This window comes from Capsicum annuum, chromosome 10, assembly GCF_002878395.1.
Source record: "Capsicum annuum cultivar UCD-10X-F1 chromosome 10, UCD10Xv1.1, whole genome shotgun sequence".
Lineage (NCBI taxonomy): Eukaryota > Viridiplantae > Streptophyta > Magnoliopsida > Solanales > Solanaceae > Capsicum > Capsicum annuum.
This window is the reverse complement of record NC_061120.1, coordinates 95,416,372-95,442,072: the sequence shown is the minus strand read 5'-3', so window position 1 is coordinate 95,442,072 and position 25,701 is coordinate 95,416,372. Positions and strand designations below refer to the sequence as shown.

Below are 25,701 nucleotides of genomic sequence, written 5' to 3'. Positions count from 1 at the left end.
TTGGTATGAATGGATTATAAGATAATTGGCTTTGTTTAAAATATTGTTAAGTCTAACGAATGGTGATTAAGTTAGAAATAGGATAAATGTGAGTTTTATAGTAATTGACAAAGAGTTGGGTTAAATAGTTCTCCTACTGTAAAGCTGGAGTAAGTGCCACTCATGACCATTTGGATCAAGATAAATGTAGCCTTTCTATGCAAACAAAGATTTTAATAATATTGTATGAAAATAATGTTCTTTGCATGGCTCAATCGGAGGGAGAATACATCAAAAGAGACAGAACAAAATATATTTCACTGAAAGTCTTCTTCAAACATGATCTTCAATCAAATAGTGAGATAAATGTTCAAAAGATCAGTTCGAGTGATAACTTGCAAATTTATTCACCAAGGAATTTCTAATATGAATATTTAAGAAGTTGGGATATGAGATTGAAAGGCATCGTCTCCAAGATATCAAGTAAAGTTTTCATTATGGGGAGTTAAATATGTGGTGTACTCTTTTTTCCTTAACCAATTAATTTTCCTAGTAAGGTTTTCAATGAGCAGTAGTCAAAGCGTATTACATGATGTGTGTACTATTTTTTTCTTCACTAGAGTTTTTCTCCACAAGATTTTTCTAGTATGACTTTAACGAGGCACATTATTTATGGACATTCAAGGAAAAGTGTTATAAATGAATTGAATGTGGGTGTCTCTTCTGCAATTCTCTTTGATATATTCATGTATTGAATGAATGAATATTATTTTAATTTGTAACTTCAGAAGTCATTTACTATAAATAGGTGATCATTATTCAATGAAAAACATAATCAAAAGATATAGAGGAAAGAAGAATGACATTCTCTCTCATATGTCTTGTATCTAGTTCTTACTTATAGCATTCTATATATTACTGATATTTTACAATAGTAGGATAATATTAAACCTTTTTTCAATAGTGGAATATAAGTATAACCTTTTTCCTACCAAAAAAGACCATCTTTAAAAGAAAATTTCATAAAAATTAATTTTTGTTCTAAAACTTGTTCTAGTTATTTTACCGATAAGTTCTAGTCCCCACTAAGACAAAGTATCAGGAAAAGAAAAAAATAGAATATAAAATAGCACAATAAGGAGATTTACAAATGCAAAGAATTTAAAATAACATACCATCCAACGAGACATTTTCTTTACACATAAGCTAATTCGAGAAAAAGTATGCATCTTGTGCTCGACATAGAGAAGAGTAACAATGCACTTCTCTAGTCTCCTTGCAACTTAATACATAATTTCTAATCCTAAGTTGTCATTATTTTACATTAAATAATTAAAACGTAACATAAAATCTTTCTTCTTAATGTTGAGTCTACACTCGCAAATCACCATGCTTCTCTCCATATTGCTTTTCAATGTTTCTTTCTTCAAACTTAATATACTTATACCACTTTGCACAAATGAGATATACTAAAAAATCAGCTGATGTCAAAGCTGCTAACAGGAAATAGAATCTGTCTAAATGACCCTTGTTGAGATTTCCAGGTATCCATCCAGGCATCTTATCAGTAGTTGAAATTTTCATAACAACAGAAACGAGCAAGCTGCTCACATAGTTTCCTAGTGAAATTGAAGTCATGCATAGGGCACTTCCAAAGCTTTTCAATCCATCAGGTGCTTGTCCATTAAAGAACTCCAATTGTCCAACATACATAAACACCTCTGATGCTCCGATTAACACATATTGAGGAACTTGCCAGAAAATGCTTAAAGAACTTGAATTCGAGCAGTGTGAACATTTTTTATCTGCCGATTTTAACCTGAAATTAATAATTTATGTATGAAATTTAGCTCATAAAAATACAACGTTCAAGTTTGGTTAGTACTTAAATGTATTAGCAAATACATATACCTGAAATGTTCAACTATTCCTGCTGCTACCATTGTCATTATAGCAATTATGAGGCCAACTCCCATTCTTTGGAGCTCTGTCAATCCTCTTGGAGAAGACTTTTTTAATCTTGTCACGAGGGGATCAAGCACTCGCCTGTAGATGAAAATGAACGATGCAACACTGAGGATGTCAAAACTAGACATGCTTGCTGGAGGGACATGAAATCTTGAGAGGGTTGTTCTCATTGCAGCCCCTTGCTCCACAAACAAAGAGGCCATTTGAGTAAAGACAACTGAATAAAGTATTGTGCAAAGCCAAATTGGAAGTAGTCTCAATATGCATTTTACTTCTTCAACTTGAGACACAGCACAAAGGTGCCATTGGTTGTTTACCAATACTACTCCTATATCCTTTGATGTGATTATAGCTGCTTTGTCCAAAAATCTGGGAAAAAAATATATGAAAGTGTTGGATGAAGTAATAATTAGTGACTGATGCAAGAACCTAAGAAAGGGGATAAGGTGTTCTATCCTCTATGTTAAGCTAATTTCACGGATGAATCATTCAAATTTCAATTTGTATTTACATATGATGAATTATGATTATTGTTTTTGGTTTAATAAATTAAAGATTGGATGACTATCTCATTAAAATTAGTGGTCTAAAGTTGTATTTTACAAGAAGACTTAAATATATACATATACACACAAAAATAATAATAATAATTTAGAGTTGTATTTTTAATTCTTACATATTATTTTTGTAGTTTAGTATTTTAAAAGACGTTAAACATTTAATTTTACATAACAATATTATTTTTTATAAAAGTAAGTATTAAGTATAGCTAAAAGATGTTATCCATTTGCTTAAAATGCATTACCTTGGATATTGTTATAAAATTATTTATTAATATGAAGATTTGAATTGTTTAATTCAAAATTTTAAAATATTTTTGATAAAATATAAAAAATTCTTCTTGCTTTATATTTTATTTAAGTTTTGTATCTTTTAATTTTTATAATATTTGCAATTGTTAAGGGAAGTCAAAACAATAAAATTTACTAATAAAATTTTTTTTGAAACTCAAAATTTGAGGTATAAAACAAATGATTTTACTAACTTTATCCCTGAGTCATCTATCCGTAAACTTAACCTTTCATTTACGACTATTCAATTAAAATATATGTTGAGTATAATAAGATTTAATGTTCATTAAAATAACTTACTTGAATCCTTGTGTGTGGAGAATTCTTCTACTTCCATTATCAGGAAGGTCTTGTCCATCACCTTCATATAGCTCAAGCCCCCTTGAAGGTTGTTCAATTTTCCATTTCCTCGTTGCAGCTACAATCACTTGACAAAATCTTGATAGAGGGTTGCCTGTAGGTTTGAAGTGCCTATACCTAGGTGTTCCAATAAGAAACAAGACTAGTGCCAAAATGGCAGAGCCAGCTGATGCCCAAAAGCCTAATGTCCACATTCCCTTATCTTCAAAATATCCTAAGATCGTATTTGAGAACAAAGATCCAAGATTTAATGCCAGGTAAAAGTAACTAAAAAAAGCCACCTTTGAGTGACTCTCTTGTGGGTGATCTTCATCAAATTGGTCTGCTCCAAATGTTGCAATAGTAGGCTGATACCCTCCATTTCCAAGGGCAATTAAGTAAATAGACACGTAGAAGAGCGCCACACTGATAGTAGAGTGGGACCCACAAGGGGTCTCTTCATCTCCACAGCCATTAGGCTTGACTAAGAAAATGTATGAAGTCAATGAAAGTGAAATCAGTCCCTGTAAAGTTTACAACAATTAACTTCAAATCTTAGTATCAAATAATGTAAGAAAGATTTCAAGATATTTTAATTTCTGGAATGAAAAAATCGAAAATCACTTACAGCCACAAAAATGGCTTGGAAAATAGCACACGTCTTGTATCTTCCCCAGTAGGAATCACTGAGGAAAGCTCCCAAGAGGGAGAAGATATAAACGGTCCCTGTCCACTTGCTCACATTGTTGGCTGCTTCAGCATTGTCTTGCCCCATAACTCTGGTCAGAAATAGTACTAAATTGACTCCAACCCCAAAGAAGGCTAGTGTAGCTAGACCTTGATTCACTGAAATTAAAACTCTTATGAGATCGAAAAACAAAAAAACATACGCTTAATTAATGAACCTAAAGTATCAACAGGAGAAAATACTATCGAATGAGTAGTAAGAAAATAAATTTATAGTAGACTTACCAAGTAAGAGAACACCAGCAAACCACCTTCCGGTTCTTGCCCGCACGGCAGGTTGACCGTGCTTATTTACAGTTCCATCAAGGGTGTATTCGTCTTTTTCATTTTTCATCTTCTTCTCCCTCTGACACTGTAAAAATATATGCCAGAGAACATTTGTTAGTCACTACCCCAATACTCCGCCAGTGTCAATTTATGTAACATGGTTCTAAGTACAAGAGTCAAATTACTGAATTTTTTTTATGTCATTTTGGACATGGATAATTTTTTCAAGTTGTATGAACGTACTAAGATATTTTTTCAAGTTGTATGAACGTACTAAGATATACCTATATGAAAATCACTAGTATTATAAGTTGATAATTCGAAATACTTTTAAGGGTTGCGTGTAATTTTTCCATGAATATTCATGAATGAATGTTCGTATTCTTTTTCCATATATTGTTGTGTTCTATTATGTGAAGTTATCAGATATATCACACATGTTTTTTTTTCTTTTTGGGTAATCAGTTTCTTACTTTTGGTTTCTTAATGTATAGGAAAAAGTAATTCAAACAAGTTATCATTATCGACACGAATAAAAAGTTGCTACACTACTCGCTTTACTTAATTTGAGCGTGTATTATTATTGTATACGTAGCATGCTTTGCAATGGATTTAACAACATCAGAAAACCATAGCTATTAAAAGTAAAACATAGAGGAAAAAAAAAAAGATTGATTTAAGAAGAGGACAATTGGTAATTTATAGTTCTTCTTTTTTTGTTCTTATTACCATTACAACCTTATGCTAAAACGTACGTATTACTTTTGGGGATAGAGAACCAGCTGTTTACATACTTTGATGACGTAGTGTGTGGCCTTTCTACAACGTTTTTTTTTTTTTTTAAACCACTCGATGTTCGATAGCCGTTTTTTAGGAGTCTGACTATATCCAGATTCGCCTCGCGTTGGGCCCCATTTGGGGGGAAGAGCTCTCAACAGAGTGTTTGTCCATACCCATGGTCAAACACCACAATTTCCAACTCTGAAAATTTTTTTTGAAAAAAAGAGAAAAATTTTCATGGCCAAATGGGCCCTAAATACAAAAATTAACCAACAAGTTTATATTTTATAAAGGAACCCCACCATTTATTCGTATGTACATAAAATTTATAATTTACATTATTACTTTTACTAATTTTTAAACTATTTAGATCTCATTCGATCATTACTTTCACCAATATATAGCCCCATTTGATTATGAATATTTAATTTTTTTAAAATATCTTTTCATTTTATTAAAAAATGATGATTTGCCATAAAAATTTCAAATACAGCTCAAAGTTCTATTTGAAAAAGTGAAAACAAGTCTCAACTTGTTTTCACTTTTTTTCTAATTTCAACCTCACCTTTATAGTTATAAAAAGTCTCTCTACAAAAATATGACCAAACACAACTCCGGCGACAACTTCACCTCTAATTCCAAGTTCAAATTTTATTGATTTTCATGGCCAAATGCCTACAAAATTTATTATTACTGCAGATGAACTCCTATTTTATTATTTTTTTATTCACCAAATTTGTCATTTGATCAATAAATGTTCTATTTTCTTAGAATAGTTTTGTGATAGTGTATTATATTTCCCTCAGAGGCGGACCAATGTATAGAGTAGGGGATGCACGTGCACCCGTTAGCCTCGAGAAAAACTCTATATATATAGGTTGTATATCTGTATATATACCAGTGAATTTAACTAAATATATATTGTGCACCCTCAAAGACAATTGATTGTGTTAGTGTAGTGGTTGAACTTGTAGCATAAAATTCCTTTTTGGGTGGAGGACTTGGGTTCGAAACCCACTCATCTAAAATTGTTTTATTGCTCCTTTTTTCAAGTACAATTATTGCCTCTCTCCCCCAAGACAACATTGACACAAACATTATTTATGTATTTTAAATTTTATTCCAAAAATACAAGCTCTCCTCCAATTTCAAAAGGTAAATTCTCCCTATCTTATACTATAAAATGTTTATTTTACTTTTATTTTTTAAGCATTGACTTATTTTTTATTTAAAAATTAGCAATTTAAAGTTTGAAATAGGCTTAAATGCAACGTTTTCTCGTAGCAATCATTTAGCAAACAAATCTCTCAGATTTTCTATTTTTCAAAAACTCTCTATTATTGTTGAATATATAAAAGTGCATCGAATTCAAGTAGGGTGAATAATACTCTTTTGTCATATTAAACTAAATTAATGATATTTAATAATATTAAGTTTTCAAAGAACTATATGTCGAACTTTGACACTATCAATTATTATATTTAAATATAAATGTGCACCCGTCAAACTCAAATCTTGGATTCACCTCTGATTTTCCTATGAACTTTTGCTTATTTGGTAAGACAGTATAAAGAATTATGGCAATTTTAATAATTTTCACAACTTATGATTTTTTTTTATTTATAAAAAAAATACAACTTAAAATTCTAAATTACATGTCCAAATAAAACTTTAACTCATTTTATATCATGATTTCATCTCACATGTTCAAACGGCCCTGAAAAGTCTGAAAAGCAACAAGCAACGGAATGGTGATTATTGTTGGATCTTTTTCCAAGTCCCCTCTATATTTAGTAGTTTGAGTTCTCCTTTATAAGTTTATGTATACGTATAAATTTAAGTAGTCTACATGATATGGTCAGCTTACTAACATATATAGAGTTATTATTGCAGACTTTCGATGAACTGTCATATCTAGTAACTATATATACTTTTAGTAAAATCCTACACGACAAATCAACCATACCAAGACTCCTGTGAGGCCATTCGTACTATTTTAAAGTACTAGATAACTAATACTATACATGAACCGTGTTGTTCTTTTTTATAATGAGAAAGAATTTAGAAATGAAAGAAAACAAACTCATGTACACAATAGTTGGAACAATGGCTGAAGATATAGAAAGCTTGCAATTAATAAATATGAAATAGGAGCTCATGACATGCACCACCCATAAGATATACACTATTATTTAATGCTCGCACAAGTCTCTTTTTTTTTTTTGTTTGATACCTTGGGAATTCATGTACATATGCAGAAAAGATTACGTGACTATCAGAAATGAGAAAACCATAATAAAAGAATAGCGGGACTGTTTTGAAAGAGAAGATGACAAAAAGACAAGCTAAACTTTACAAAGTTATCATTTATTAATTAAACTCTGTACCCAATCAAATGACGACACATAAAATGAAACGGATAAAGTAGTAATTATGGAAATTTAGTGTTTTAATCATCTTATTAGAAGCCATAATATAAAACATGCATGCCAATGATCATTAAAAAACAATATAATAAACATCAAAGATTCAGAAAAGGAATGAAATCAGCCAGCTTAGAAATGGAAAGCAGAGGAAAATGTGCTAACCATTTTGTCAATGTTTAAGCAGGCCATTTGGTTCTTTGTACCAGATAGTTGCACTGAAACTGTTCTGAAAACAATGTGAGAGAAAATTTAAATTCCTCAAAAATGTGAAGTTAAAACGTAGATGGAGAAGAGGAGAAGATATTTTGTTTTTGTTTCTCGGGGGGGAGAAATGTTTGAAGAGGAGAGGGGAAATGGTGAGGTATTTATAGAGAAGAGGAGAGGGGAAATGGTGAGGTATTTATAGAGTTAAGGTATGGTATTTAGACAGCTGATCGCGAAGTTACTTGAGAGAAGATTTTAAGTAAAACAAGTCCATTAGAGAAAAGGACAGAATATGATGACAAAGCAATGTGCTGGAAGCAAAAGTAACTTTTGTAGGCATGAATTGAAGGAGGAAATTAAAGGAAGCGTGATATGGTTGAATACAGAGAAATGATGTCTCACTCACTACATGAAAGAGTTAGAGTTTAAGCTGTCTTTTATTGCGATTATTATAAGCTGTATTGATGCTGACATATTTCAAATTTTGTTTATTTATTTATTTAATAAAAAATGTGGTAACTTTTGCAAGTGTATAAGCAGATAAATTGTACTCCCTCCGTTTAAAAAAAAATAACATACTTTTTTTTATTTTAGTTCATTTAAAAAAGAATGATTTTTTTTTTTTTTGGTAATACTTTAATTTCAATTTTCCACATAATATGTTTAGGGCCACAAGATTAAAGGGTATTTTAGTGTATTTGATACAACTTTAATTTAAGGCCACAAGATTTAAAAATCTTTTTTATTTTTAAATTTTGTGTCAAATCAAAGTAGATCATTCTTTTTTAAACGGAGGGAGTATTTACTTTTTCCATCTTTTCCGACCTTTTTAGTCTTTTGACTTCATTTTATGTTATTCTTTTTAATTTCTTTTAGTTTATAATTAAGAAAAAGACATCGTTTTCACCCCAAACTATACCCGAAAAGTCTAAGCCACACCTAAACAATACTAGTGACATATTACACACCTTAACTATAAAAAAGTGATACTTTTTACACTCTGTCAGGCATTACACCACTTGCATGTGGGGTGGTGTTTGACACGCGCTGCCACGTCAGCGCCACATCAGCATCACATCAGCGCCACGTCAGCATCATCCGAAAAAATAATAAATTTGTTATTTTCATAAATTCTTCTTTTTTCTTTGTTCTTTTAATTTAAATCCTTTTTTTTCTTTCTTTCTTCTTCATAATTTTTTTTTATTTAAATAATTATGTTTTTTTCTTCAATGTCCAAAACCATGGAAGTGCAGGTATTTTTCAATGTTCAAAATCATCTTCTTCAATGTCCAAAACCTCCTTCTTCTTCTTCTTCTTTTTTTTCTTCAATAAATTCTTCAATGTCTAAAACCATCTTCTTCTTTTTCTTCAATTACCAAAAAGAAAAAAAAATTTAACGGAATCATATTTTTAACGGGAAGATGATATAAAATCAATACACCCAAGCAACAACTACATTCAAATTCAATGTCATCTTCTTCTTCTTTTTCTTCAATTTCTTCAATGTCCAAATCCATCTTCTTCTTTTTCTTCAATTTTCCAACGACCATAATGTCATCTTCTTCTTCCGTTGTTGATATAAAATCAATACACTCAAACAACAACTTCATTCAAATTCAATGTCATATTCTTCTTTTTTTTCTCCAATAAGTTTTCTCCAATCTTTACAAGTCTCATCAAAAAAATTTGATTGACTTTTTTTTTTAATTTCAATAATTTTCAACAAGACGATTAAAGAATTTTGAAAGTACAAGAACAGATTACTTTGAAAGTACATCAACAAGATGAATTGAATTTAGAAAACAATAGTTCGATTGCGTCCAGTGAACCTTCTTCTCACTTCAACACGCCGATTCAACTTCTTTTTTTCTCTACAAAAACTACTATGGAAAAATCATTTTCGTCAACCACAAGGAGCAGTGATTGTGAATTGACAAAAAATGAAGAAGAAAGAAGATTGGGTAAGAAATAGGAAAAAAATAAAAATGGGGTTGAAGGAGAGAGAATCTGTGTGCAGTTGGGTGCTGGGGTGGAGGTTTTAAAGAATAATTTTGGCTTTAGACGCGCCTTTTTTTCTTTTTAATTTAATTTATTTTCACGTCAGATCTAGGGTGTAAATAGTTTCACTTTTTTATTGTTTAGGTGTGTAATAGGTCACTAGTATAGTTTAGGTGTGGCTTCGACTTTTCGAGTATAATTTAGGGTGAAAATGATATCTTTTCCCTTTATAATTATAATATAATCATAAAATGACCACATTCTATACTTAAAGATTATTTATAGTCACATAAATATCAATAATTTTCTCTTTTTAAATCATATACTCATTTCAAAAGTCTTTCTTTTTTCCTATGAGTATTCTGTGTATGTCCAATCAAATGCATAAAATACAATGGAATAATTTTTTCTACAAAATCATCGCCACAAAGCTTAATGGAGCATCTTGTTGAATATGATTGTATTTCCACGATTTCTAAATACTTGTCAGTCTTACTAAATGAAAATGTTGTTATTCTAAAAGAGATTAGGATTCCAATTTCAACGAAGACAAAGAATATTAGGAGATTATTTCTTTCCATAATTTGCTTAAGTGCCTTCGTGCACAAAGTTATTCAACGCTAGTGATACTTGTATTGTTTTAGTGAAGGTAATGGATATTTGATGAAAAAAATAGAGGCCATGTAAGCATGTTGCATGTATGTGCTTTTATAAGCGGTTCTTCTGTTGAAAAAAATTGGAGTTAATACATTAAAATAACCATAAACTTGATACCAAATTATAACTTTGATCTTAAACTTTGATAGTGCACAAATAGGACCTTTAACTATTCAAAACCTGAACAAATATGACCTTCGATTTTGTAACCCCATCCGTGAGTCTCACTCGCACCTACGTGGAAAGGTAATCCAATCACACGGTGCCACATCGTTAAAAGGGTTGACTTGGAGAGAGGTCATATTTGTGCGGTTTTGAATAGTTAAAAGTCATATTTGTGCACTGTCAAAGTTTTGCTTTTTGTGTTAAAACGACGACATTATTATTATTATTATTATTATTATTATTATTGTTATTATTATAATAATAAATTTTTTATATATTTCTATAGTAACAGCACCTAACTTTTTTTTAATTTAAAAAATTTATTATTATTATTATTATTATTATTTATTTCTATAGCAGCAACACTTAGCTTTTTTTTATTTAAAAAAAATAGTCACTAGCAGGGATCGAACCCACACAGTAGGCTGAAGAAAGCGCCCAAGAAGAGCAAATAATACCATCGGGCTATCTAAGTGTCTTGTTTCATGCGGTTCAACATTAATATACATACATAAATAATATATTTTCTATCTTATATATGTACAACGTAAATTTTTTACCGAGGGAGTTCAGGTGAACCCCATGGCAACCACGTAGGTCCGCCCCTTGTTAATTTAATAATGTTAATTTAATAACATTTTAATTACCTTAATTTAATAACGTTAATTTAATATACTACTACTACTATCCTTAATAACATTAATTTAATAACATTTTATTAAAACTATGATTTTTTTTATTATTAGTATAGTTTCATCTTTAATTTAATAGTTAAATAAATAATATTTAGATATATTATATAACTTAAATTCGTCTTCTGCTTTATAATATATATATACATACCCGCTCGATTTTTTCGTATGAGGCTGACCTGCCTAATTAATAAATCTTCAATATTACTCTTTTTCCGCAATAACAAAAGAAATTAGATGCCATTTTCATTTTTGAGCCAAAAATAATAGTGAAGAGTTATTTAAAGATCATATTTGTGCTGTCAAAGTTTAAGGTCATATTTATGTATTATGCCCTTAGATTTTAAGCTGGACGCGTCCAGTTTTACGTGTTGAGCACATGTTTTGCCACGTAGGATTGGAGGTCATATTTGTTTAATGGAAAGTTATGTTAAATTTATATCTTTAATGTTTTTTTCTTAATATGTGTGCCAAAATCTCATAATTCATGTATTATGAAACGGAGAGATTATATAACAAGACCGTTTTGATAAAAAAAATTTGACTCCTTGGAGTGTTTGGTCTAATAAAGCTCCGGCATGATATACTTTGGATTCCAACAATCTATGGTGGCCTGAGAATACTCGAGACTTCTTTTGAATCAAAGATTGGCATTCTGTGGACATCGTACAGATGAATCATCATTGAACAAAGGTAACTTTCTTGAAATTCTTTCATGGTATGCAAGTCGGTATGATAAAATTAGAGATCTTTTATTGAAAAGGGCGCTCCAAAAAATAATCAATTGACTTATCATAAAATTCAAAAGGATCTAAATGGTGACTATTTATCATTGCTAGTATATGAATCTTGTGCTGATCATGTGAGGAGCAAATAATAATTATTTTACGATATGTTGATGGTGGAGATTTGTTGTGGAATGATTTATAGAGATTTTTCGTGTTCATGATACTAGTGTTTTATGTTTAATAGAAACAGTAGTTAACTATCTTACCCAATATTTTTTTAGTTTATCTTATGTGCGGGGGCAATGCTATAATGTAGCAAGCAGTACACAAGAGAATCTAAGTGGCCTTAAAGTTTTGATTTAGCAAAAAAGTAGATTAACTCATGCAATTCATTATTTTGCTCATCAACTTCAGTTGACTCTTGTTGGTATATCTAAATTTTTTTATCAAGTTTGAGAACTTCTTTTTGTTGGTTTCCAATGTCTTAATGGGAGATATTTTAGCTATAACAAATGAGCTTAAGGAATCCTTACATAAGAAGGAGAAAGATATTGCAAATGATGTTCGACTTGTTAAAGTGATGAAGAAACGATTGCAAGATTTAAGGGATGAAGAATAGGATCCACTTATCAAGAATGTGTCTGCATTTTGTGTCAGGTATGATATTTTGATACCTAATTTTAATGTGTTTTATGTTTATTTTGGAAGATCTCGATAAAGAGTTGCTGATTATACTATCTCACATCACTATTGCATGAAAGTATTTTTTTAATTTTATTGATTGGCAACTTAAAGAACTCAATGATTGCTTTAATGAGGTGAGGATAGATTTTCTTATTACGGTTGATTGCTAAATCCTATTGACTCATTTTTTAGTTTTGACATAAATAAAATATTGAGAATGGCTAAATTATATCCATATGATTTTGGTGAAAATATGTCATGACCCAATTTCTCAGGTTATGATGGCGCCTACTATAACCCACCAGTAGACAAGTCAAACCCATAGTTTGGAATGACTAGTAACAAAATAACCAAAGCGATAAAGAAAAAAATGTAAAATAGATATAATAAAAAATCAAATACATAATATAGTCCCAAAATCTGGTGGTATCAATACAAGAGATCCTAATAGAATAAGAGTACAAAAATGAAATACTAAGGGAATTACACTGTTATAACTCATCTCCGAATACAACATAGAGACTAGTCTAGTACATAAGAGCGAGAAAAGTAATACTCCGAACGTCATGGGCTCATTCCATATCTTTGAACCATGGCTGCTTCGCACGACGCACACATCAATAGCGATAACCTGTACTATGATCTGTAGTCTACAGAAGTGTAGTATGAGTACCAAATACGTAGTACTCAGTAGGAAATTGCCAATTGATCTCCAAAGTTAATGTAGATACATATAACATATAAACACAACAAAAACTATACCCAAATGTCCAGCAATCACATAATAAAGCTAGTGAGATAGTAAGGGAAGTTATTCTACTCATAGCCACTAAATTTGCACGCTAAGGCTGACTAAGTATCAAGTATGAACTATCCTATTCTAGCCATACTCAGGAATCTCAATTCTATACCATATATCCCTGGCCAATATGCGAATAAAAGGCAAAAAAGGATATATAATAGTATACAAGGCTAAGAAATGAATTGACAATCTGAATAAATAAAGGAAGGAAGGATATATGGTAATACTATAGCTACATATCGATAGATATACCTAAATATAAATATAAACAAGGTCAACTTAAAGTGTATCCTAAATCATCAGACTAGTATTTTAAGACCTCATAATCATAGTAGGAACTAGTGCTAGAAAACTCAAGGTTTTTAATCCATATGTCTAATCACGAATTAATAATGCATAATAATGAAATTGAAAGATAGAAGAGCCAGAATCATACCTCAAATCTCAATATCGAATCAATAACCAATTTTTCATAAACTAGCCACAACAATGATCATAACCATGATAATAACAATGCGAGTAACTAGTTAGTCTGAACAATTAAATATCTAGCCGAGCCTATCACGTACCCCTACCATCCAGGCTCAAAAGGTTCAATCAACATACAACACACCACACGGTTTCGTCATCACCCATACCTATGCAACCCCTTATATGGTTTGTGTCATGACCCGAGACTACTTCCTAATTGTAATACAGTGCTTAAGGACACAAATGACCCAAAGATAATCCATGGTGTGGTATCTGATGTGTGCACTGAATAAAGTAATAATAAAACATCATATATAGAAGCTAAACTAATAAAAATTCTATTAAGATGTAATACTGAAAAAATACTCAACATGTCTAAATTACTAATGAAAATTAAGAACAAGTCTGACTATCTGAAAGCTTCTAAAACATGAGGAGTTGATGAGACAAATCCCCAACTAACTCCAACTGACTGAAATAAAGGAAGTACTGAAAATAACTACAAATAACTTATCCTTGATGGATGAGGATTCACCACAACTGTTGCTGAGTTGCATTGAATTGACTAAGGAAGATTGGGGAACTAAGCATCCGAACATATGTTATAAGACAACATAACACAAAAGAGAGTATGTGATCAGTACTTTGAATATACCAGTACGTGATATAAGGACTAACTTAAGTGCATATAGATACTGAGCATAAATGCATTAACATGTAAAATGAATGCAAGACCAAGTAAAGCATATGCTAAAATGATCTGTAAAACTGACTGACCGGATAGCTAATAAACTGAACACTTAGTCATACAAACCTGAGTTAATATAACCTGAACACTGAACCAAAACTATGGGAGCTATTATGTAATCGATATTCCCCAATCTGAGCTGATCGGGGTCTAACCTATAATCCAATTTGAAGGGTGTTGGTACCTTGCTAGGGGTACCAACATATGGTTGACGATGTAGATCCAACAAAGTTGATGTCCCAGAGGACTAGGGTGTCACCATCAATTGACAGGTGCCTCTAAGAGGGTGTCAATCCTCAACTAGAAGGAAGTTATCTCAATACCTACACTGGCTACATAGTTCTAGAACTTAGGGACTGTTACTAACAGTCTCACCCACGACTGGCAAGAAAGTCTTCATCTTTAAATTTTCTCGATGCTACATTCTAATCCCAACTGAACTGATAATGATACTGATTAAAGTTAAGAGGACTCACAATTGATAATAGCTCAACATGTATATGATAATCTGAATATGGTGATAAAATCATGATCTGACTAATTTTTTACTTGAAATAAAAAACATGCATAAACATATAGGTATCGGGTGTTCATAACCCTCCAACACTAAATAATACTTTAGATACAATAACATCATTTAAAATACTATAAGAAAATTCATGATTCAGAGATCCAAAACATAAAATATATCACTAAGTTGATAAAATCCATGATTATAAGTATGGGAATATGTTAAACTTATGAGGATAGCATGCTCACATAGTTCAAATCATAAATTGATAGATTAACATGGTTTCATATGAACATGATGTGGGTCACTGAAATTATAAAGTGTGTATGAACTTAATTCACATAGGAAAATACATTATCATGACTTGTATTCAAAACAATTAAGAGAAAATTGAGTAATTTCATACTTGACATTAAAATTTCATAAGAAGAGAGAAAAGAGTTTTATGTTTGAAAACTATGAATTTTCGGGACTCAATGGGTGAAAGAAACCCATTGATGAATACCCATATACCTGTGTTTTCTTGAATTCTTGGAGGAAACTTGAAATTGAGACCTTGGAAGGTTGAATTTTTGAAAAGAAACCCTTGTTTTTGTTCTTAAGAGTAGGAGAGGGATGAATGATGTTAACTGACTGATGAAGGGGTAAATTATATTTATTTGGGTCTCTTGATCGTGAATTGGGTGTTTAAAGAAGAGGAAAAAGGACCAAAATACCCCCTCACCCTTTTAATGTAAGCTGTAGGATATATACTGCAACATGGCACAGAGGTTATTGCAGAGGCTAGCCTCCATGACACGCTGTGTATCGCAGAGACTAACCTCCATACACGCTACGGATACAGAGGGATAGTCTTTCAAAAATTTTGAAACTCTCCCGAATAACTCTTTTAACATTCTTAAACATATTTCAACTCATAAGTTAAAGTTTGTAACTCAGGAAGGCCAAAAATAAAATGTTCAAAATTTTAGGGTGTTAAAATATCCATGTCACTTGTACTTAGTGTGAAGTAATGACTTTGGGACTTCTAGACATGTGACGAATAGCTGAAAAATAGTTTAGGATCTTTCGAGGTATTATAATATCTCCCCCTTGGGATCATTTATCCATAAATAAAACTATCTGAGCTATGATACTAAGAAGACTGAGATCATGTACTAAATACTTATGAAATGAATCATGGTTAAGTAACTGAATATAAAACATGGCGCATGGACTGAACTGAAATCATAAATACATGCTATGACATGAGGATGGTTATATAGCTGAGATAGAAAATGATAAAATCACTTAAGGATAACCATTACCTCAAGTTGAATCTGAATTTATAGAGAAAATATGGGGATACTTGGCTCGCATATCGATTTCTGCTTCCCAAGTAGCTTCCTCAACGGACTGACTTCTCCATAGGACTTTAACCAAGGTGACTTCTTTATTGCTCAACCTACGGACCTGACGGTTATGGATCTCAACTGGGACTTCTTCGTAGGATAGGCTATCATGCACGTCCACACTCTTTAAAGGAATGACAGAAGCTGAGTCACTAACGCATTTCTTTATCAAAAAGACATGAAATACCGGATGCATCGATGCCAATTCTACAGGAAAATCTAACTCATAAGCTACTTTCCCAAAATGGCTTAAGATACTGTAGAGCCAACACAGCAGGGAATGAGCTTCCCTTTATTATTAAATCTCTTCTCCCCTTTCATGGGTGAAATTTTTAAATAAATCAAGTCACCAGCATCAAACTCAAGATCCCTTCTCCTCACATTTACATAGGATTTTTATCGGCTCTTGGATGTATTCAGCCTTTCTCGAATTAACTAAACTTTCTCTATCGCCTCATACACTGAATTTGGGTCTATCAAAGCAACCTCACCTACTTCAAACCAACTAATAATAGATCTATACTTCCTTTCATAGAGAGCCTCAAACGGAGCCATCTGAATACTGGAGTATAGATATTGTTGTAGGCAAATATGATTAAAGGTAAGTGGTCATCCCAAATACCCTTGAAGTCGATAACAAAAGCCCTCAATATGTCCTCTAACATTTGAATGGTCAGCTTTGTCTGACCATCTGTCTGAGGATAAAAAGTTGTACTGAGATGGACTTGGGTACCAAGACTTTTCTGAAAAACCTTCCCAAAATAGAAGGTAAATTGGGTACCTCTATATAAAATGATGGTCAATGGAACACCATAAAACTTTACCAACTAACTAAGATAGAGTCTAGAATAATCCTACACTAAATATGAAGTATGAACTAGTAAGAAATGGGATAACATGGTCATCTTTCCAAAATAATCGAAATCGAATCATGCTTACGACGTGTATGAGGTAACCCTGTAACAAAATCCATGTTCAACACTTTCCACTTCTAAGTGGGGGTGTGGAACTCCTAAATCGTACCACTAGGCCTTTGGTGTTCAACCTTCACCTTTTGACAATTCAAATACTTAGCCATGAATTTCCCAAATTTTCTTTCTTCATACCATCCCATCAATAGATTTTCCGTAAATCATGGTACATCTTAGTGGATCCTAGAGTAATAGAATATCGCGCACAATGTCCTTCAACTAATATCCATTATCTTAAACCATCTACACTTGGAACACATAACCTACCCTGACAACAAAGCATACTATCTCCCCCTTAAGAGAAAACCTCAACCCTCTTATCCTGAATGGCCTCGTTTAATTTGACTAAAATAGGATCCATGTCTTGCTTTTCTTTCACTTCGGTCACCAATGAAGATTCCAAACCATTTTGAACCCAAATACTACCTTCGAATGAATCAACCAAGCGAATACCTAATCTAGCAAGCTGATGAACTTCACGGACTAACTCCTTCTTATCCTCCACAACATGCACAACACTTTCCATAAAAAAATCTATTAAGGTTATCAGCCACTACATTAGCCTTACCTAGGTGATACAATACACTCATATCATAGTCCTTCTACAATTCAAGCCACTTTCTCTGATGAAAATTCAGATCCTTCTACGTGAACACATACTGTAAACTTTTATGATCCGCAAACACATCAACATGAACCCTATAAAGATACTGCCTCCAAATCTTTAAGGCCAAGACAACTGTTGTTAACTCAAGATCATGGGTCAGGTAATTCTTCTTAAGGGGTTTACGTTATCTAGAGGCATAGGCTATGACCTTACCTCGCTACATTAATACATAACCAAGACCAACTATGAAAGAGTCCCAATAAACTACAAACCCACCTGAATCCTCTGGTAGAGTCAATACTGGGGCGTAAGTGAGTCAAGTCTTTAACTTATAAAACTCTTTTCGCAGGAATCTGACCACTGGAATTTAACTTTCTTTTGGGTTAGTCAAGACATGGGGGAAGAAATAGAAGGAAACCCTTCAAAAAAACTTCTGTAGTAACCATCTAAACCCAGGAAACTCCTGATATCTGATGGATAGATAGGTCTAGGCTAGTTTCTTCCTGCTTCAGTCTTTTGAGGACAACTTGAATGCCATCATCGAAAATGATGTGATAAAGGAAGGTTACTAATCTCAACCAGAATTTGCACTTACTAAAATTTACACTTACTAAACTTAGTGAATAATTGGTGATCTTTAAGGGTTTGCAATACAATCCTCAAATAGTCTGCATTATTACCTTTACTATGAGAATAGATGAGGATGTCATCTATGAAGAATATGACGAACATGTACAGGCACTGCTTGAACACCTTATTTATTAAGTCCATAAAAGTTGAAGGAGCATTTGTTAGTCCAAAAGACATAACTAGAAGTTTGAAGTGACCATACCAAATTCTGAAGGCAGTCTTTGGGATGTCACATTCTCTGAATCTAAGTTGTTGATAAACAGGTTTGAGGTCTATATTAGAGAAATATATTGCACCCTAAAGTTGGTCAAACAAGTCATCAATCCTGAGGAGAGGATACTTATTCTTGATTGTGACTTTGTTCAACTAATGGTAGTCGATGCATATTCTAAGGGAACCATATTTCTTGTGCATGAAAAGAACTGAAGCATCCCACAGAGAGACACTAGGCCTGATAAAACCCTTATATGATATTTTAACTATTTTTTCAATTCCTTAAGCTCAGCTGGAGCCATTTTGTAGGTGGAATTAAGATAGATAGAAGATCTTCAGGGAACACTTTTGGAAGCTCCTTCATTACAGGAACTGACTCCTAACTTGAAGTTTCAGAATTTGAGTCCTTGACTTTGATGATATGGTAAATACATCCCTTGGATATCATCTTTCTTGCCTTAAGATAGGAGATAAATCGACCTATTGGCACTGGAGAACTACCCCTACATTCTACAATAGGTTCTTTAGAAAATTGGAACTAGAATATCTTCCTACAGTCAACTGAGGCATAGAACGAGTGGAGTTAATCCATGTTGAGAATGACATCAAAGTCTGTCATCTCTAACTCTATAAGGTCAACTAAAGTGACCTTCTAAGATACTATGAGGGAAATTATTGTATACGCATTTGGCTATTATAGAACTCCCCACTGGGTAGACACTAAGAAGGGCTTTGCTAATATGTTAAGATAGACACCGAAATCTATAACTATGTAAGGAGTCACAAAATAAATTAAAGCTCCAAGGTCTAACAATGCATAAACATGTAGGTGGAAGACTTGTAAAGTACCTATAACCACATCAGGGGAACTTTCCTGATCCTATTGAGTCTGTAGAGAATAAAGTCAATTTTGATGCTTCCACTGGTGGGACTAAAAGTGGTACACTGCTGAGTCGGGTGACCTGTTGGAGCTGATGAAAAGTTGGAATAACCCTGTTGACGAAAATCCTTTCCCTTCTGGGTAACCCTAGGCAATTCCTATTCTTGTGGTCTATCTTGTCACATCCAAAACACACATCAGTACCTTCTTTGCACTCTCTCTGATGATTCTTACCATATTTCCTACAAAGCAGAGAGGTGTAACCACTATTCATGCTACTCTGGGACTTAGAGCCTAGCGCTCTATCCCGATTGTATTTGCTAAACTTAAGCACTGGCACACTGCTAAAGATAGGTCTAGAGCTGAAAGTGGCTGGCGGAATTGAGAACAATTCCCACCATTAGACCTTTTCTGAGAAGTTAAAGCTATCGGTTCTGGCCCTCTTATTCTCTCTTTTCTTCCTTTTGAGATTCTCCTCCTAAATCTGCTGAGCATGAACTATCAACCTAGAAAGATCTATCTCCTTAATCAACATAGTTGTTTTACACTCCTTGACTACATCATCTGACACACTAGACACAACTACATTATCTAACACACCAGACACAAACTTACTCATTTTGGCCCTAGAATCAATCACCATAGTCGGCGCATACCTCGCCAACTGGTTAAAATTGAGTGAGTACTTCTTCACACTCATGATACCCTACTTCAGATTTATAAACTTCTGTACTTTGGCCTTCCTCAACTCAAGTGTGATAAATCTGTCTAAGAAGGTCGTAGCAAACTTCTCTTACTTTATAGGTCATTCCTCAATACCTCTGTTCTCCTTCCACTGCTTGAACCAAGTATTATCCACTCCTTACAATTGGAAAGTGGCTAATTCAACACTCTCACTAGCAGTAACACCCATGATATCTATCACTTTCTACATACCATTCAAAAATTCTTACGGATCCTCCTCAAACTTGGATCCAGAAAATAATGGAGGATTCATCCAAGTGAAGTGACAGATCCTAGATGCTGCTGTGCTCACTACTAGATTGGTTGGGGCAACAGCCTGCTGGTTATTCTGAGCAGCCATATTCTGGGCCAAAACAATAAAAGTAGTCCTAAATTCAACATGCAAAACATGGTCATTTAGAGGGTCTTCCTTAATTGTTCAGGCCGCCCCATTTATTTTTTCATTATTTATTCTAGGAGTCATTTTCTATAAATGGATGAAGGAAGAGTTAGAAAGGGAATTCAATAGAGTTCGCGCTCTTTCGCATGACATGAATACTAAAAAAAAAGGAAATTTTCCTAAAATATCTCGTAGCCTCTTGCCCACAAATGTGGCATACTTCACACCCATGCACAAGACCCTACTCAATGCGAATTTTAGACACCCTTAGATAGTTTGAAACTTTAGGCTCAAATACCATGTCTTGCCATAACCCGAGACTACCTCCTAGTCATAACACGGTGCTTCAGGCCACAAGTTACTCCAAGCTAACCCATGATCTAGTATATATTGTGAGAATTGAATAAAGTAATAATAAAAAATCATATGTGGAAGCTAAACTGATAAAAAATCTTTTAAGATATACAATTGAAATAATACCCAACATGTTTGATTTACAGATAAAAACTGAGAATAAGTCTTACTATCTGAAAGCCTCTGAAACATAAAGAGTTGATGGTATAAACACCCAATAAACTTTGACTGACTAAAATAAATGAAGTACTAAAAATAACTGCAAATAACTTATCCTCAATGGATAAGAACTCACTATAACTGCTGTTAAGTGGAACTAAACTGACTAAGGGCAATCGAGGAACTAAAGGTCCGAACCTATGTTATATGACAACATAGCATAAAAAAGAGCATGCGATCAATGCTTTGAATGTACCGGTATGTGAGATAAAGACTAATTATAGTGTATATAGATACTGAGCATGAATGCATGAGCATGTAAAATGAATGCGAGATCAAGTAAAGCATGCACTGAAATAATTTGTATAATTGACTGACTGAATATCTAATAAACTGAATACTTGATTATGCAAACCTGAGCTGATATAACCTGAACACTGAACTAAAACTGTGGGAGCTATCATCTAATTAACATGCCCCAATCTGATTTGATCGGGGTACGACCTGTAACCCCAGTTGGAAGGGTATTAGTACCTTTCCAAAGGTACCAACACATGGCTGACGATGTGGATCTAACAAAGCCGATGTCCCAGAGGACTAGGGTGTCACCCTCGACTGGCAGATGCCCCTAAGAGAGTGTCAACCCTCAACTAGTAGGAAGAGCTCTCAATACCTGCACTGGCTATGTAGTTCTAAAACTTAGGAACTGTTACTAACGGTATCATCCTCGACTGGAGGGAAAGCCTTTATCCCTACATTCACTTGATGTTAAATCCTTCTCCCAACTGAACTAACACTGGTACATATTAAAGTTAATAAGACTCACAACTGATAATAGCTCAACATGAATATTATAATCTAAATATGGTGATAAAATCATGATCTGACTGACTTTTTACTTGAAATAAAAAACATAGATAAACATATAGGTATCGAGTGTTCATAACCCTCCAACACTGAATAATACTTTAAATACAATAACATCATTCAAAACATTATAAGGAAATTCATGATTCAGAGACCCAAAACATAGAATATATCACTAAGATGATGAAATCCATGATTATGAGTATGGGAATATGTTAAAATTATAAGGACAACATGCTCACATGGTTTAGTTCACAAATTGATAGATTAACATGGTGTCAGCTTAACATAATATGGTTGACTGAAATTATAAAACGTGTAAGAACTTAGTTCTCATGGGAAAACATGGGAAAACACATTATCATGACTTATATTCAAAACTATTAAGAGAAAATTGAATAATTTCATACTTTAAATTGAATTTCTAAGAAGAGGGAAAAGGTTTTTATACTTGAAAACTACGGATTTTCGGGACTCAATAGGTGAAAAGAACCATTGATGAATACCCTACATACGCGTGTTTGCTTGAATTCTTGGAGAAAACTTGGAATTGAGACCTTGGATGGTTGAATTCTTTAAAAAGAACCCTTGTTTTTGTTCTTGAGAGTGGAAGAAGGATAAATAATGTTAACTGACTGAGAAAGGGGTAAATTATGTTTATTTGGGGCTCTTGGTCGTGAATTGGGTATTTCAAGAAGAGGTAAAAAGACCAAAATGACCCTCACCACTTTAATAAAAGTTGCAAAATTTATACTACAGTGTGGCACAGAGGTTATTGCGGAGGCTAGCCTCTGTGATACGCTGTGTATCACAGAGATTAACCTCCCATGACACACTGCGTATCACAGAGGGCCAGTCTCCATGGCACATTAAAACTACACCATAATCCATATCTAACTACATAATATGTTATTGCTAAATATGAAAAAGTCTGTGGCTAAATATTTTAGCCACAAATTTTCTTTTCGTAGGAAGAAGTAGTGTAACAAAAAGTTACCTACAAAATTTACATGGCATGTGGCTAATAACTAATAGTTATAGCTATAAAATTATTATGTTTGTAGCTGTGATAGTAAAAAAAAATTTCTACAAAATATATACTTATAGCAAATAATTTTGCTCTTTTGCCACGACAAATAAATGATGCTTGAGAGATGGCACAATCATTTGAATCTCAATATCAAAAAAGATACTTGGACACTAGAAGAGGAATGGGCACTTATAGATACTCATCGGATCCATGATAACAAGTGGGCTGAAATTGCTAAAGTTCTGCCAGGAAAGTTTAATAAATTCAGCAGAAAGATCAAATCTCAATAGGTTGGTAAAACAATAGTTGTAACCTAAAGAGAAGAATCGATAGTTCTTTCAATCAGTTGAATAAAAAGAAAAAAGATCTTCATGGCTTCCATATTGAAGCCTTTTTATTAAAAATTACTATGTCCCGTAATATGATAGTTGTTTTTTTGATTATTTATTAGTCCAATATTTTCTAATTTTTTTAACTTCTAAATACTGTGGTTTAGTACATTTCTATATTAGCTTGTAATATGTCAACATTTATTTTCTAAGATCAAGCACTTGATGGAGGATCGCCTCTGGAATCTTGTGTGACAAAAAAGTACCTCCCAAACTTAAAGGCAAGTTCTACAGAGTAATGGTTAGACCAGCGTTGTTGTATGAGGCAGAGTGTTGGCTTGCTAAAAAGGCCCACATTCAAAAGATGAAGGTGGCGAAAATGAGAATGCTTAGGTGGATGTGTAGGCATACTAGAAAAGACAGGATTTGAAATAAGGTTATTCGAGATAAGGTGGGTGTGGCTTCGGTAGAAGCCAAGATGAGGGAAACAAGGTTGAGATAGTTCGGTCATATGATGAGGAGGAGCACGGATGCCTCAGTGTGGAGGTGTGAGAGATTAGCTAGTGATGGTATCAAGCGTGGTAGAGGTAGACCAAAAAAATATTGGAGGGAGGTAATTAAACATGACATGAAGCAGCTCCAGCTTACCGAGGACATGACCTTGGATAGGAAGTTGTGGAGGAGGTGGATTAAGGTATAAGGTCAGTCTGAGTTTAGGGTATGGTATATTTTGGTGTGTTACTTGGAGTATCTTGTTTATGGTATTATTGAGTTTGCTAATCCCTATTATATCTTGTTCTTTTACTATTTTTACTATTACTGTTCCTTATCTTAGATTGTTCTATTTTGAGTCGGGGGTCTATCGGAAACAACCTCTCTAATATGGACTGCATACACTTACCCTCCCCAGACCCCACTTGGTGAAAATATACTGGGTATGTTGTTGTTGTTGCTGTTGCCACGACAAATAAAATTTATAGCAAATTTTATATCGTAGCCACAATATGTTATATTATGGCAAAAGACTAGATTTGCTATGAAAACTAAAAGAAGTGGTTATTTTATATTTTGAGATTCCTTATAAAAATATGTGTATTTAGCTATGAGTTAGAAAATTTGTGGTTATCAACTAAAGAATTTGCCACCAATATTTTTGTACATGGCTAAGAATTCATTTTTTTGTCATGAAATACATAAATTATAATTATTCTTTTAATTTGGTATGAAAAGTAAAAACGTATAATCATATTTTTGGTAACATATATGTGGCTAAACTACAAAAATTCATTGCCATAAATAGAAGAATACCGCCATAAACATTATCAATCACAAGAATCCACATAATGTAACTAACATACAAAATATTAAATTTTAAAATAATTTTCAACAATTTCATTATTACAAAGTAAAGAATTTTTTATTAGCTTTGTTCGTCGAAATGTTACATAATGTAGCTACGAATTTATTTTTGAGATTCCAAATAATTGTCAAGTTATATACAATTGTATTTTACAATTTTGAGAAGTCACAGTATACAATTCTTTTAAGACAACGTCTTATTTGAGTCCAAAATAGCTTAGTCTTCCTCTCTCCTTCAACGTTCTTGAACTGCACCTTAACTTGATCAATATCCATTTCAAGACGACGTTATATGTTCTTTCTTCACTAGTATGTTTATCAATAATTGCAAAATATATTAACACCAAGAAAATCAAGAATAATGATTATATGTGCTATTGTGTGTATATATAGAATTTCAAATAGGAAAAATATGTCTTAGATAATTCTTTTACAAAAATATTGAAAAAATAAAAACAAGAAAAAATACAAAGCAACTAAAGAATTAAACTAACTTGGAGACTTTATAAACTTCTTCAAACCTATAATTATAGATCTCAAATTCCGATAAAACAATAATAATATACTCGATATAATCTTACAAGTGAGAGATGTCAATTTCAATATTAATACTTTAAAATCTATACGAATAGAAAATTACTTTTTCTGGAAGAATTCTATATAGTAACGCCTACAAAAGAAAAAGTTAATTAGCAAAATATCACATAAACAAGTTTAACGCAAATTAAAAATTGAGATATTGGTGAGACGAATGGGGAGGGGAGGGGAAGG

The 25,701-nt window shown here is 32.8% G+C and overlaps 1 protein-coding gene across 4 annotated transcripts; it reads right to left on the bottom strand.

The window, feature by feature from the left end:
* Positions 1 to 1,122: 1,122 nt before the first annotated feature.
* Positions 1,123 to 7,784, bottom strand: LOC107845647 (protein NRT1/ PTR FAMILY 7.3). Of its 4 annotated transcripts, none has more exons than XM_047398068.1 (6): positions 7,520 to 7,784; positions 4,110 to 4,236; positions 3,766 to 3,983; positions 3,099 to 3,661; positions 1,891 to 2,316; positions 1,123 to 1,798 (listed from the first exon to the last, which is right to left on the bottom strand). In XM_047398068.1, exons 1-6 carry the CDS (start codon positions 7,544 to 7,546, stop codon positions 1,351 to 1,353), a joined length of 1,809 nt encoding a protein of 602 aa, XP_047254024.1. In that variant the 5' UTR covers positions 7,547 to 7,784; the 3' UTR covers positions 1,123 to 1,350. The 4 variants fall into 4 exon arrangements, with proteins under 4 accessions (XP_047254024.1, XP_047254025.1, XP_016545564.2 ...); XM_047398069.1 differs by having other exon boundaries at positions 1,891 to 2,025; positions 7,520 to 7,745; XM_016690078.2 differs by having other exon boundaries at positions 1,891 to 2,025; positions 4,110 to 4,218; positions 7,520 to 7,745.
* Between the last annotated feature and the right edge of the window lie 17,917 nt (positions 7,785 to 25,701).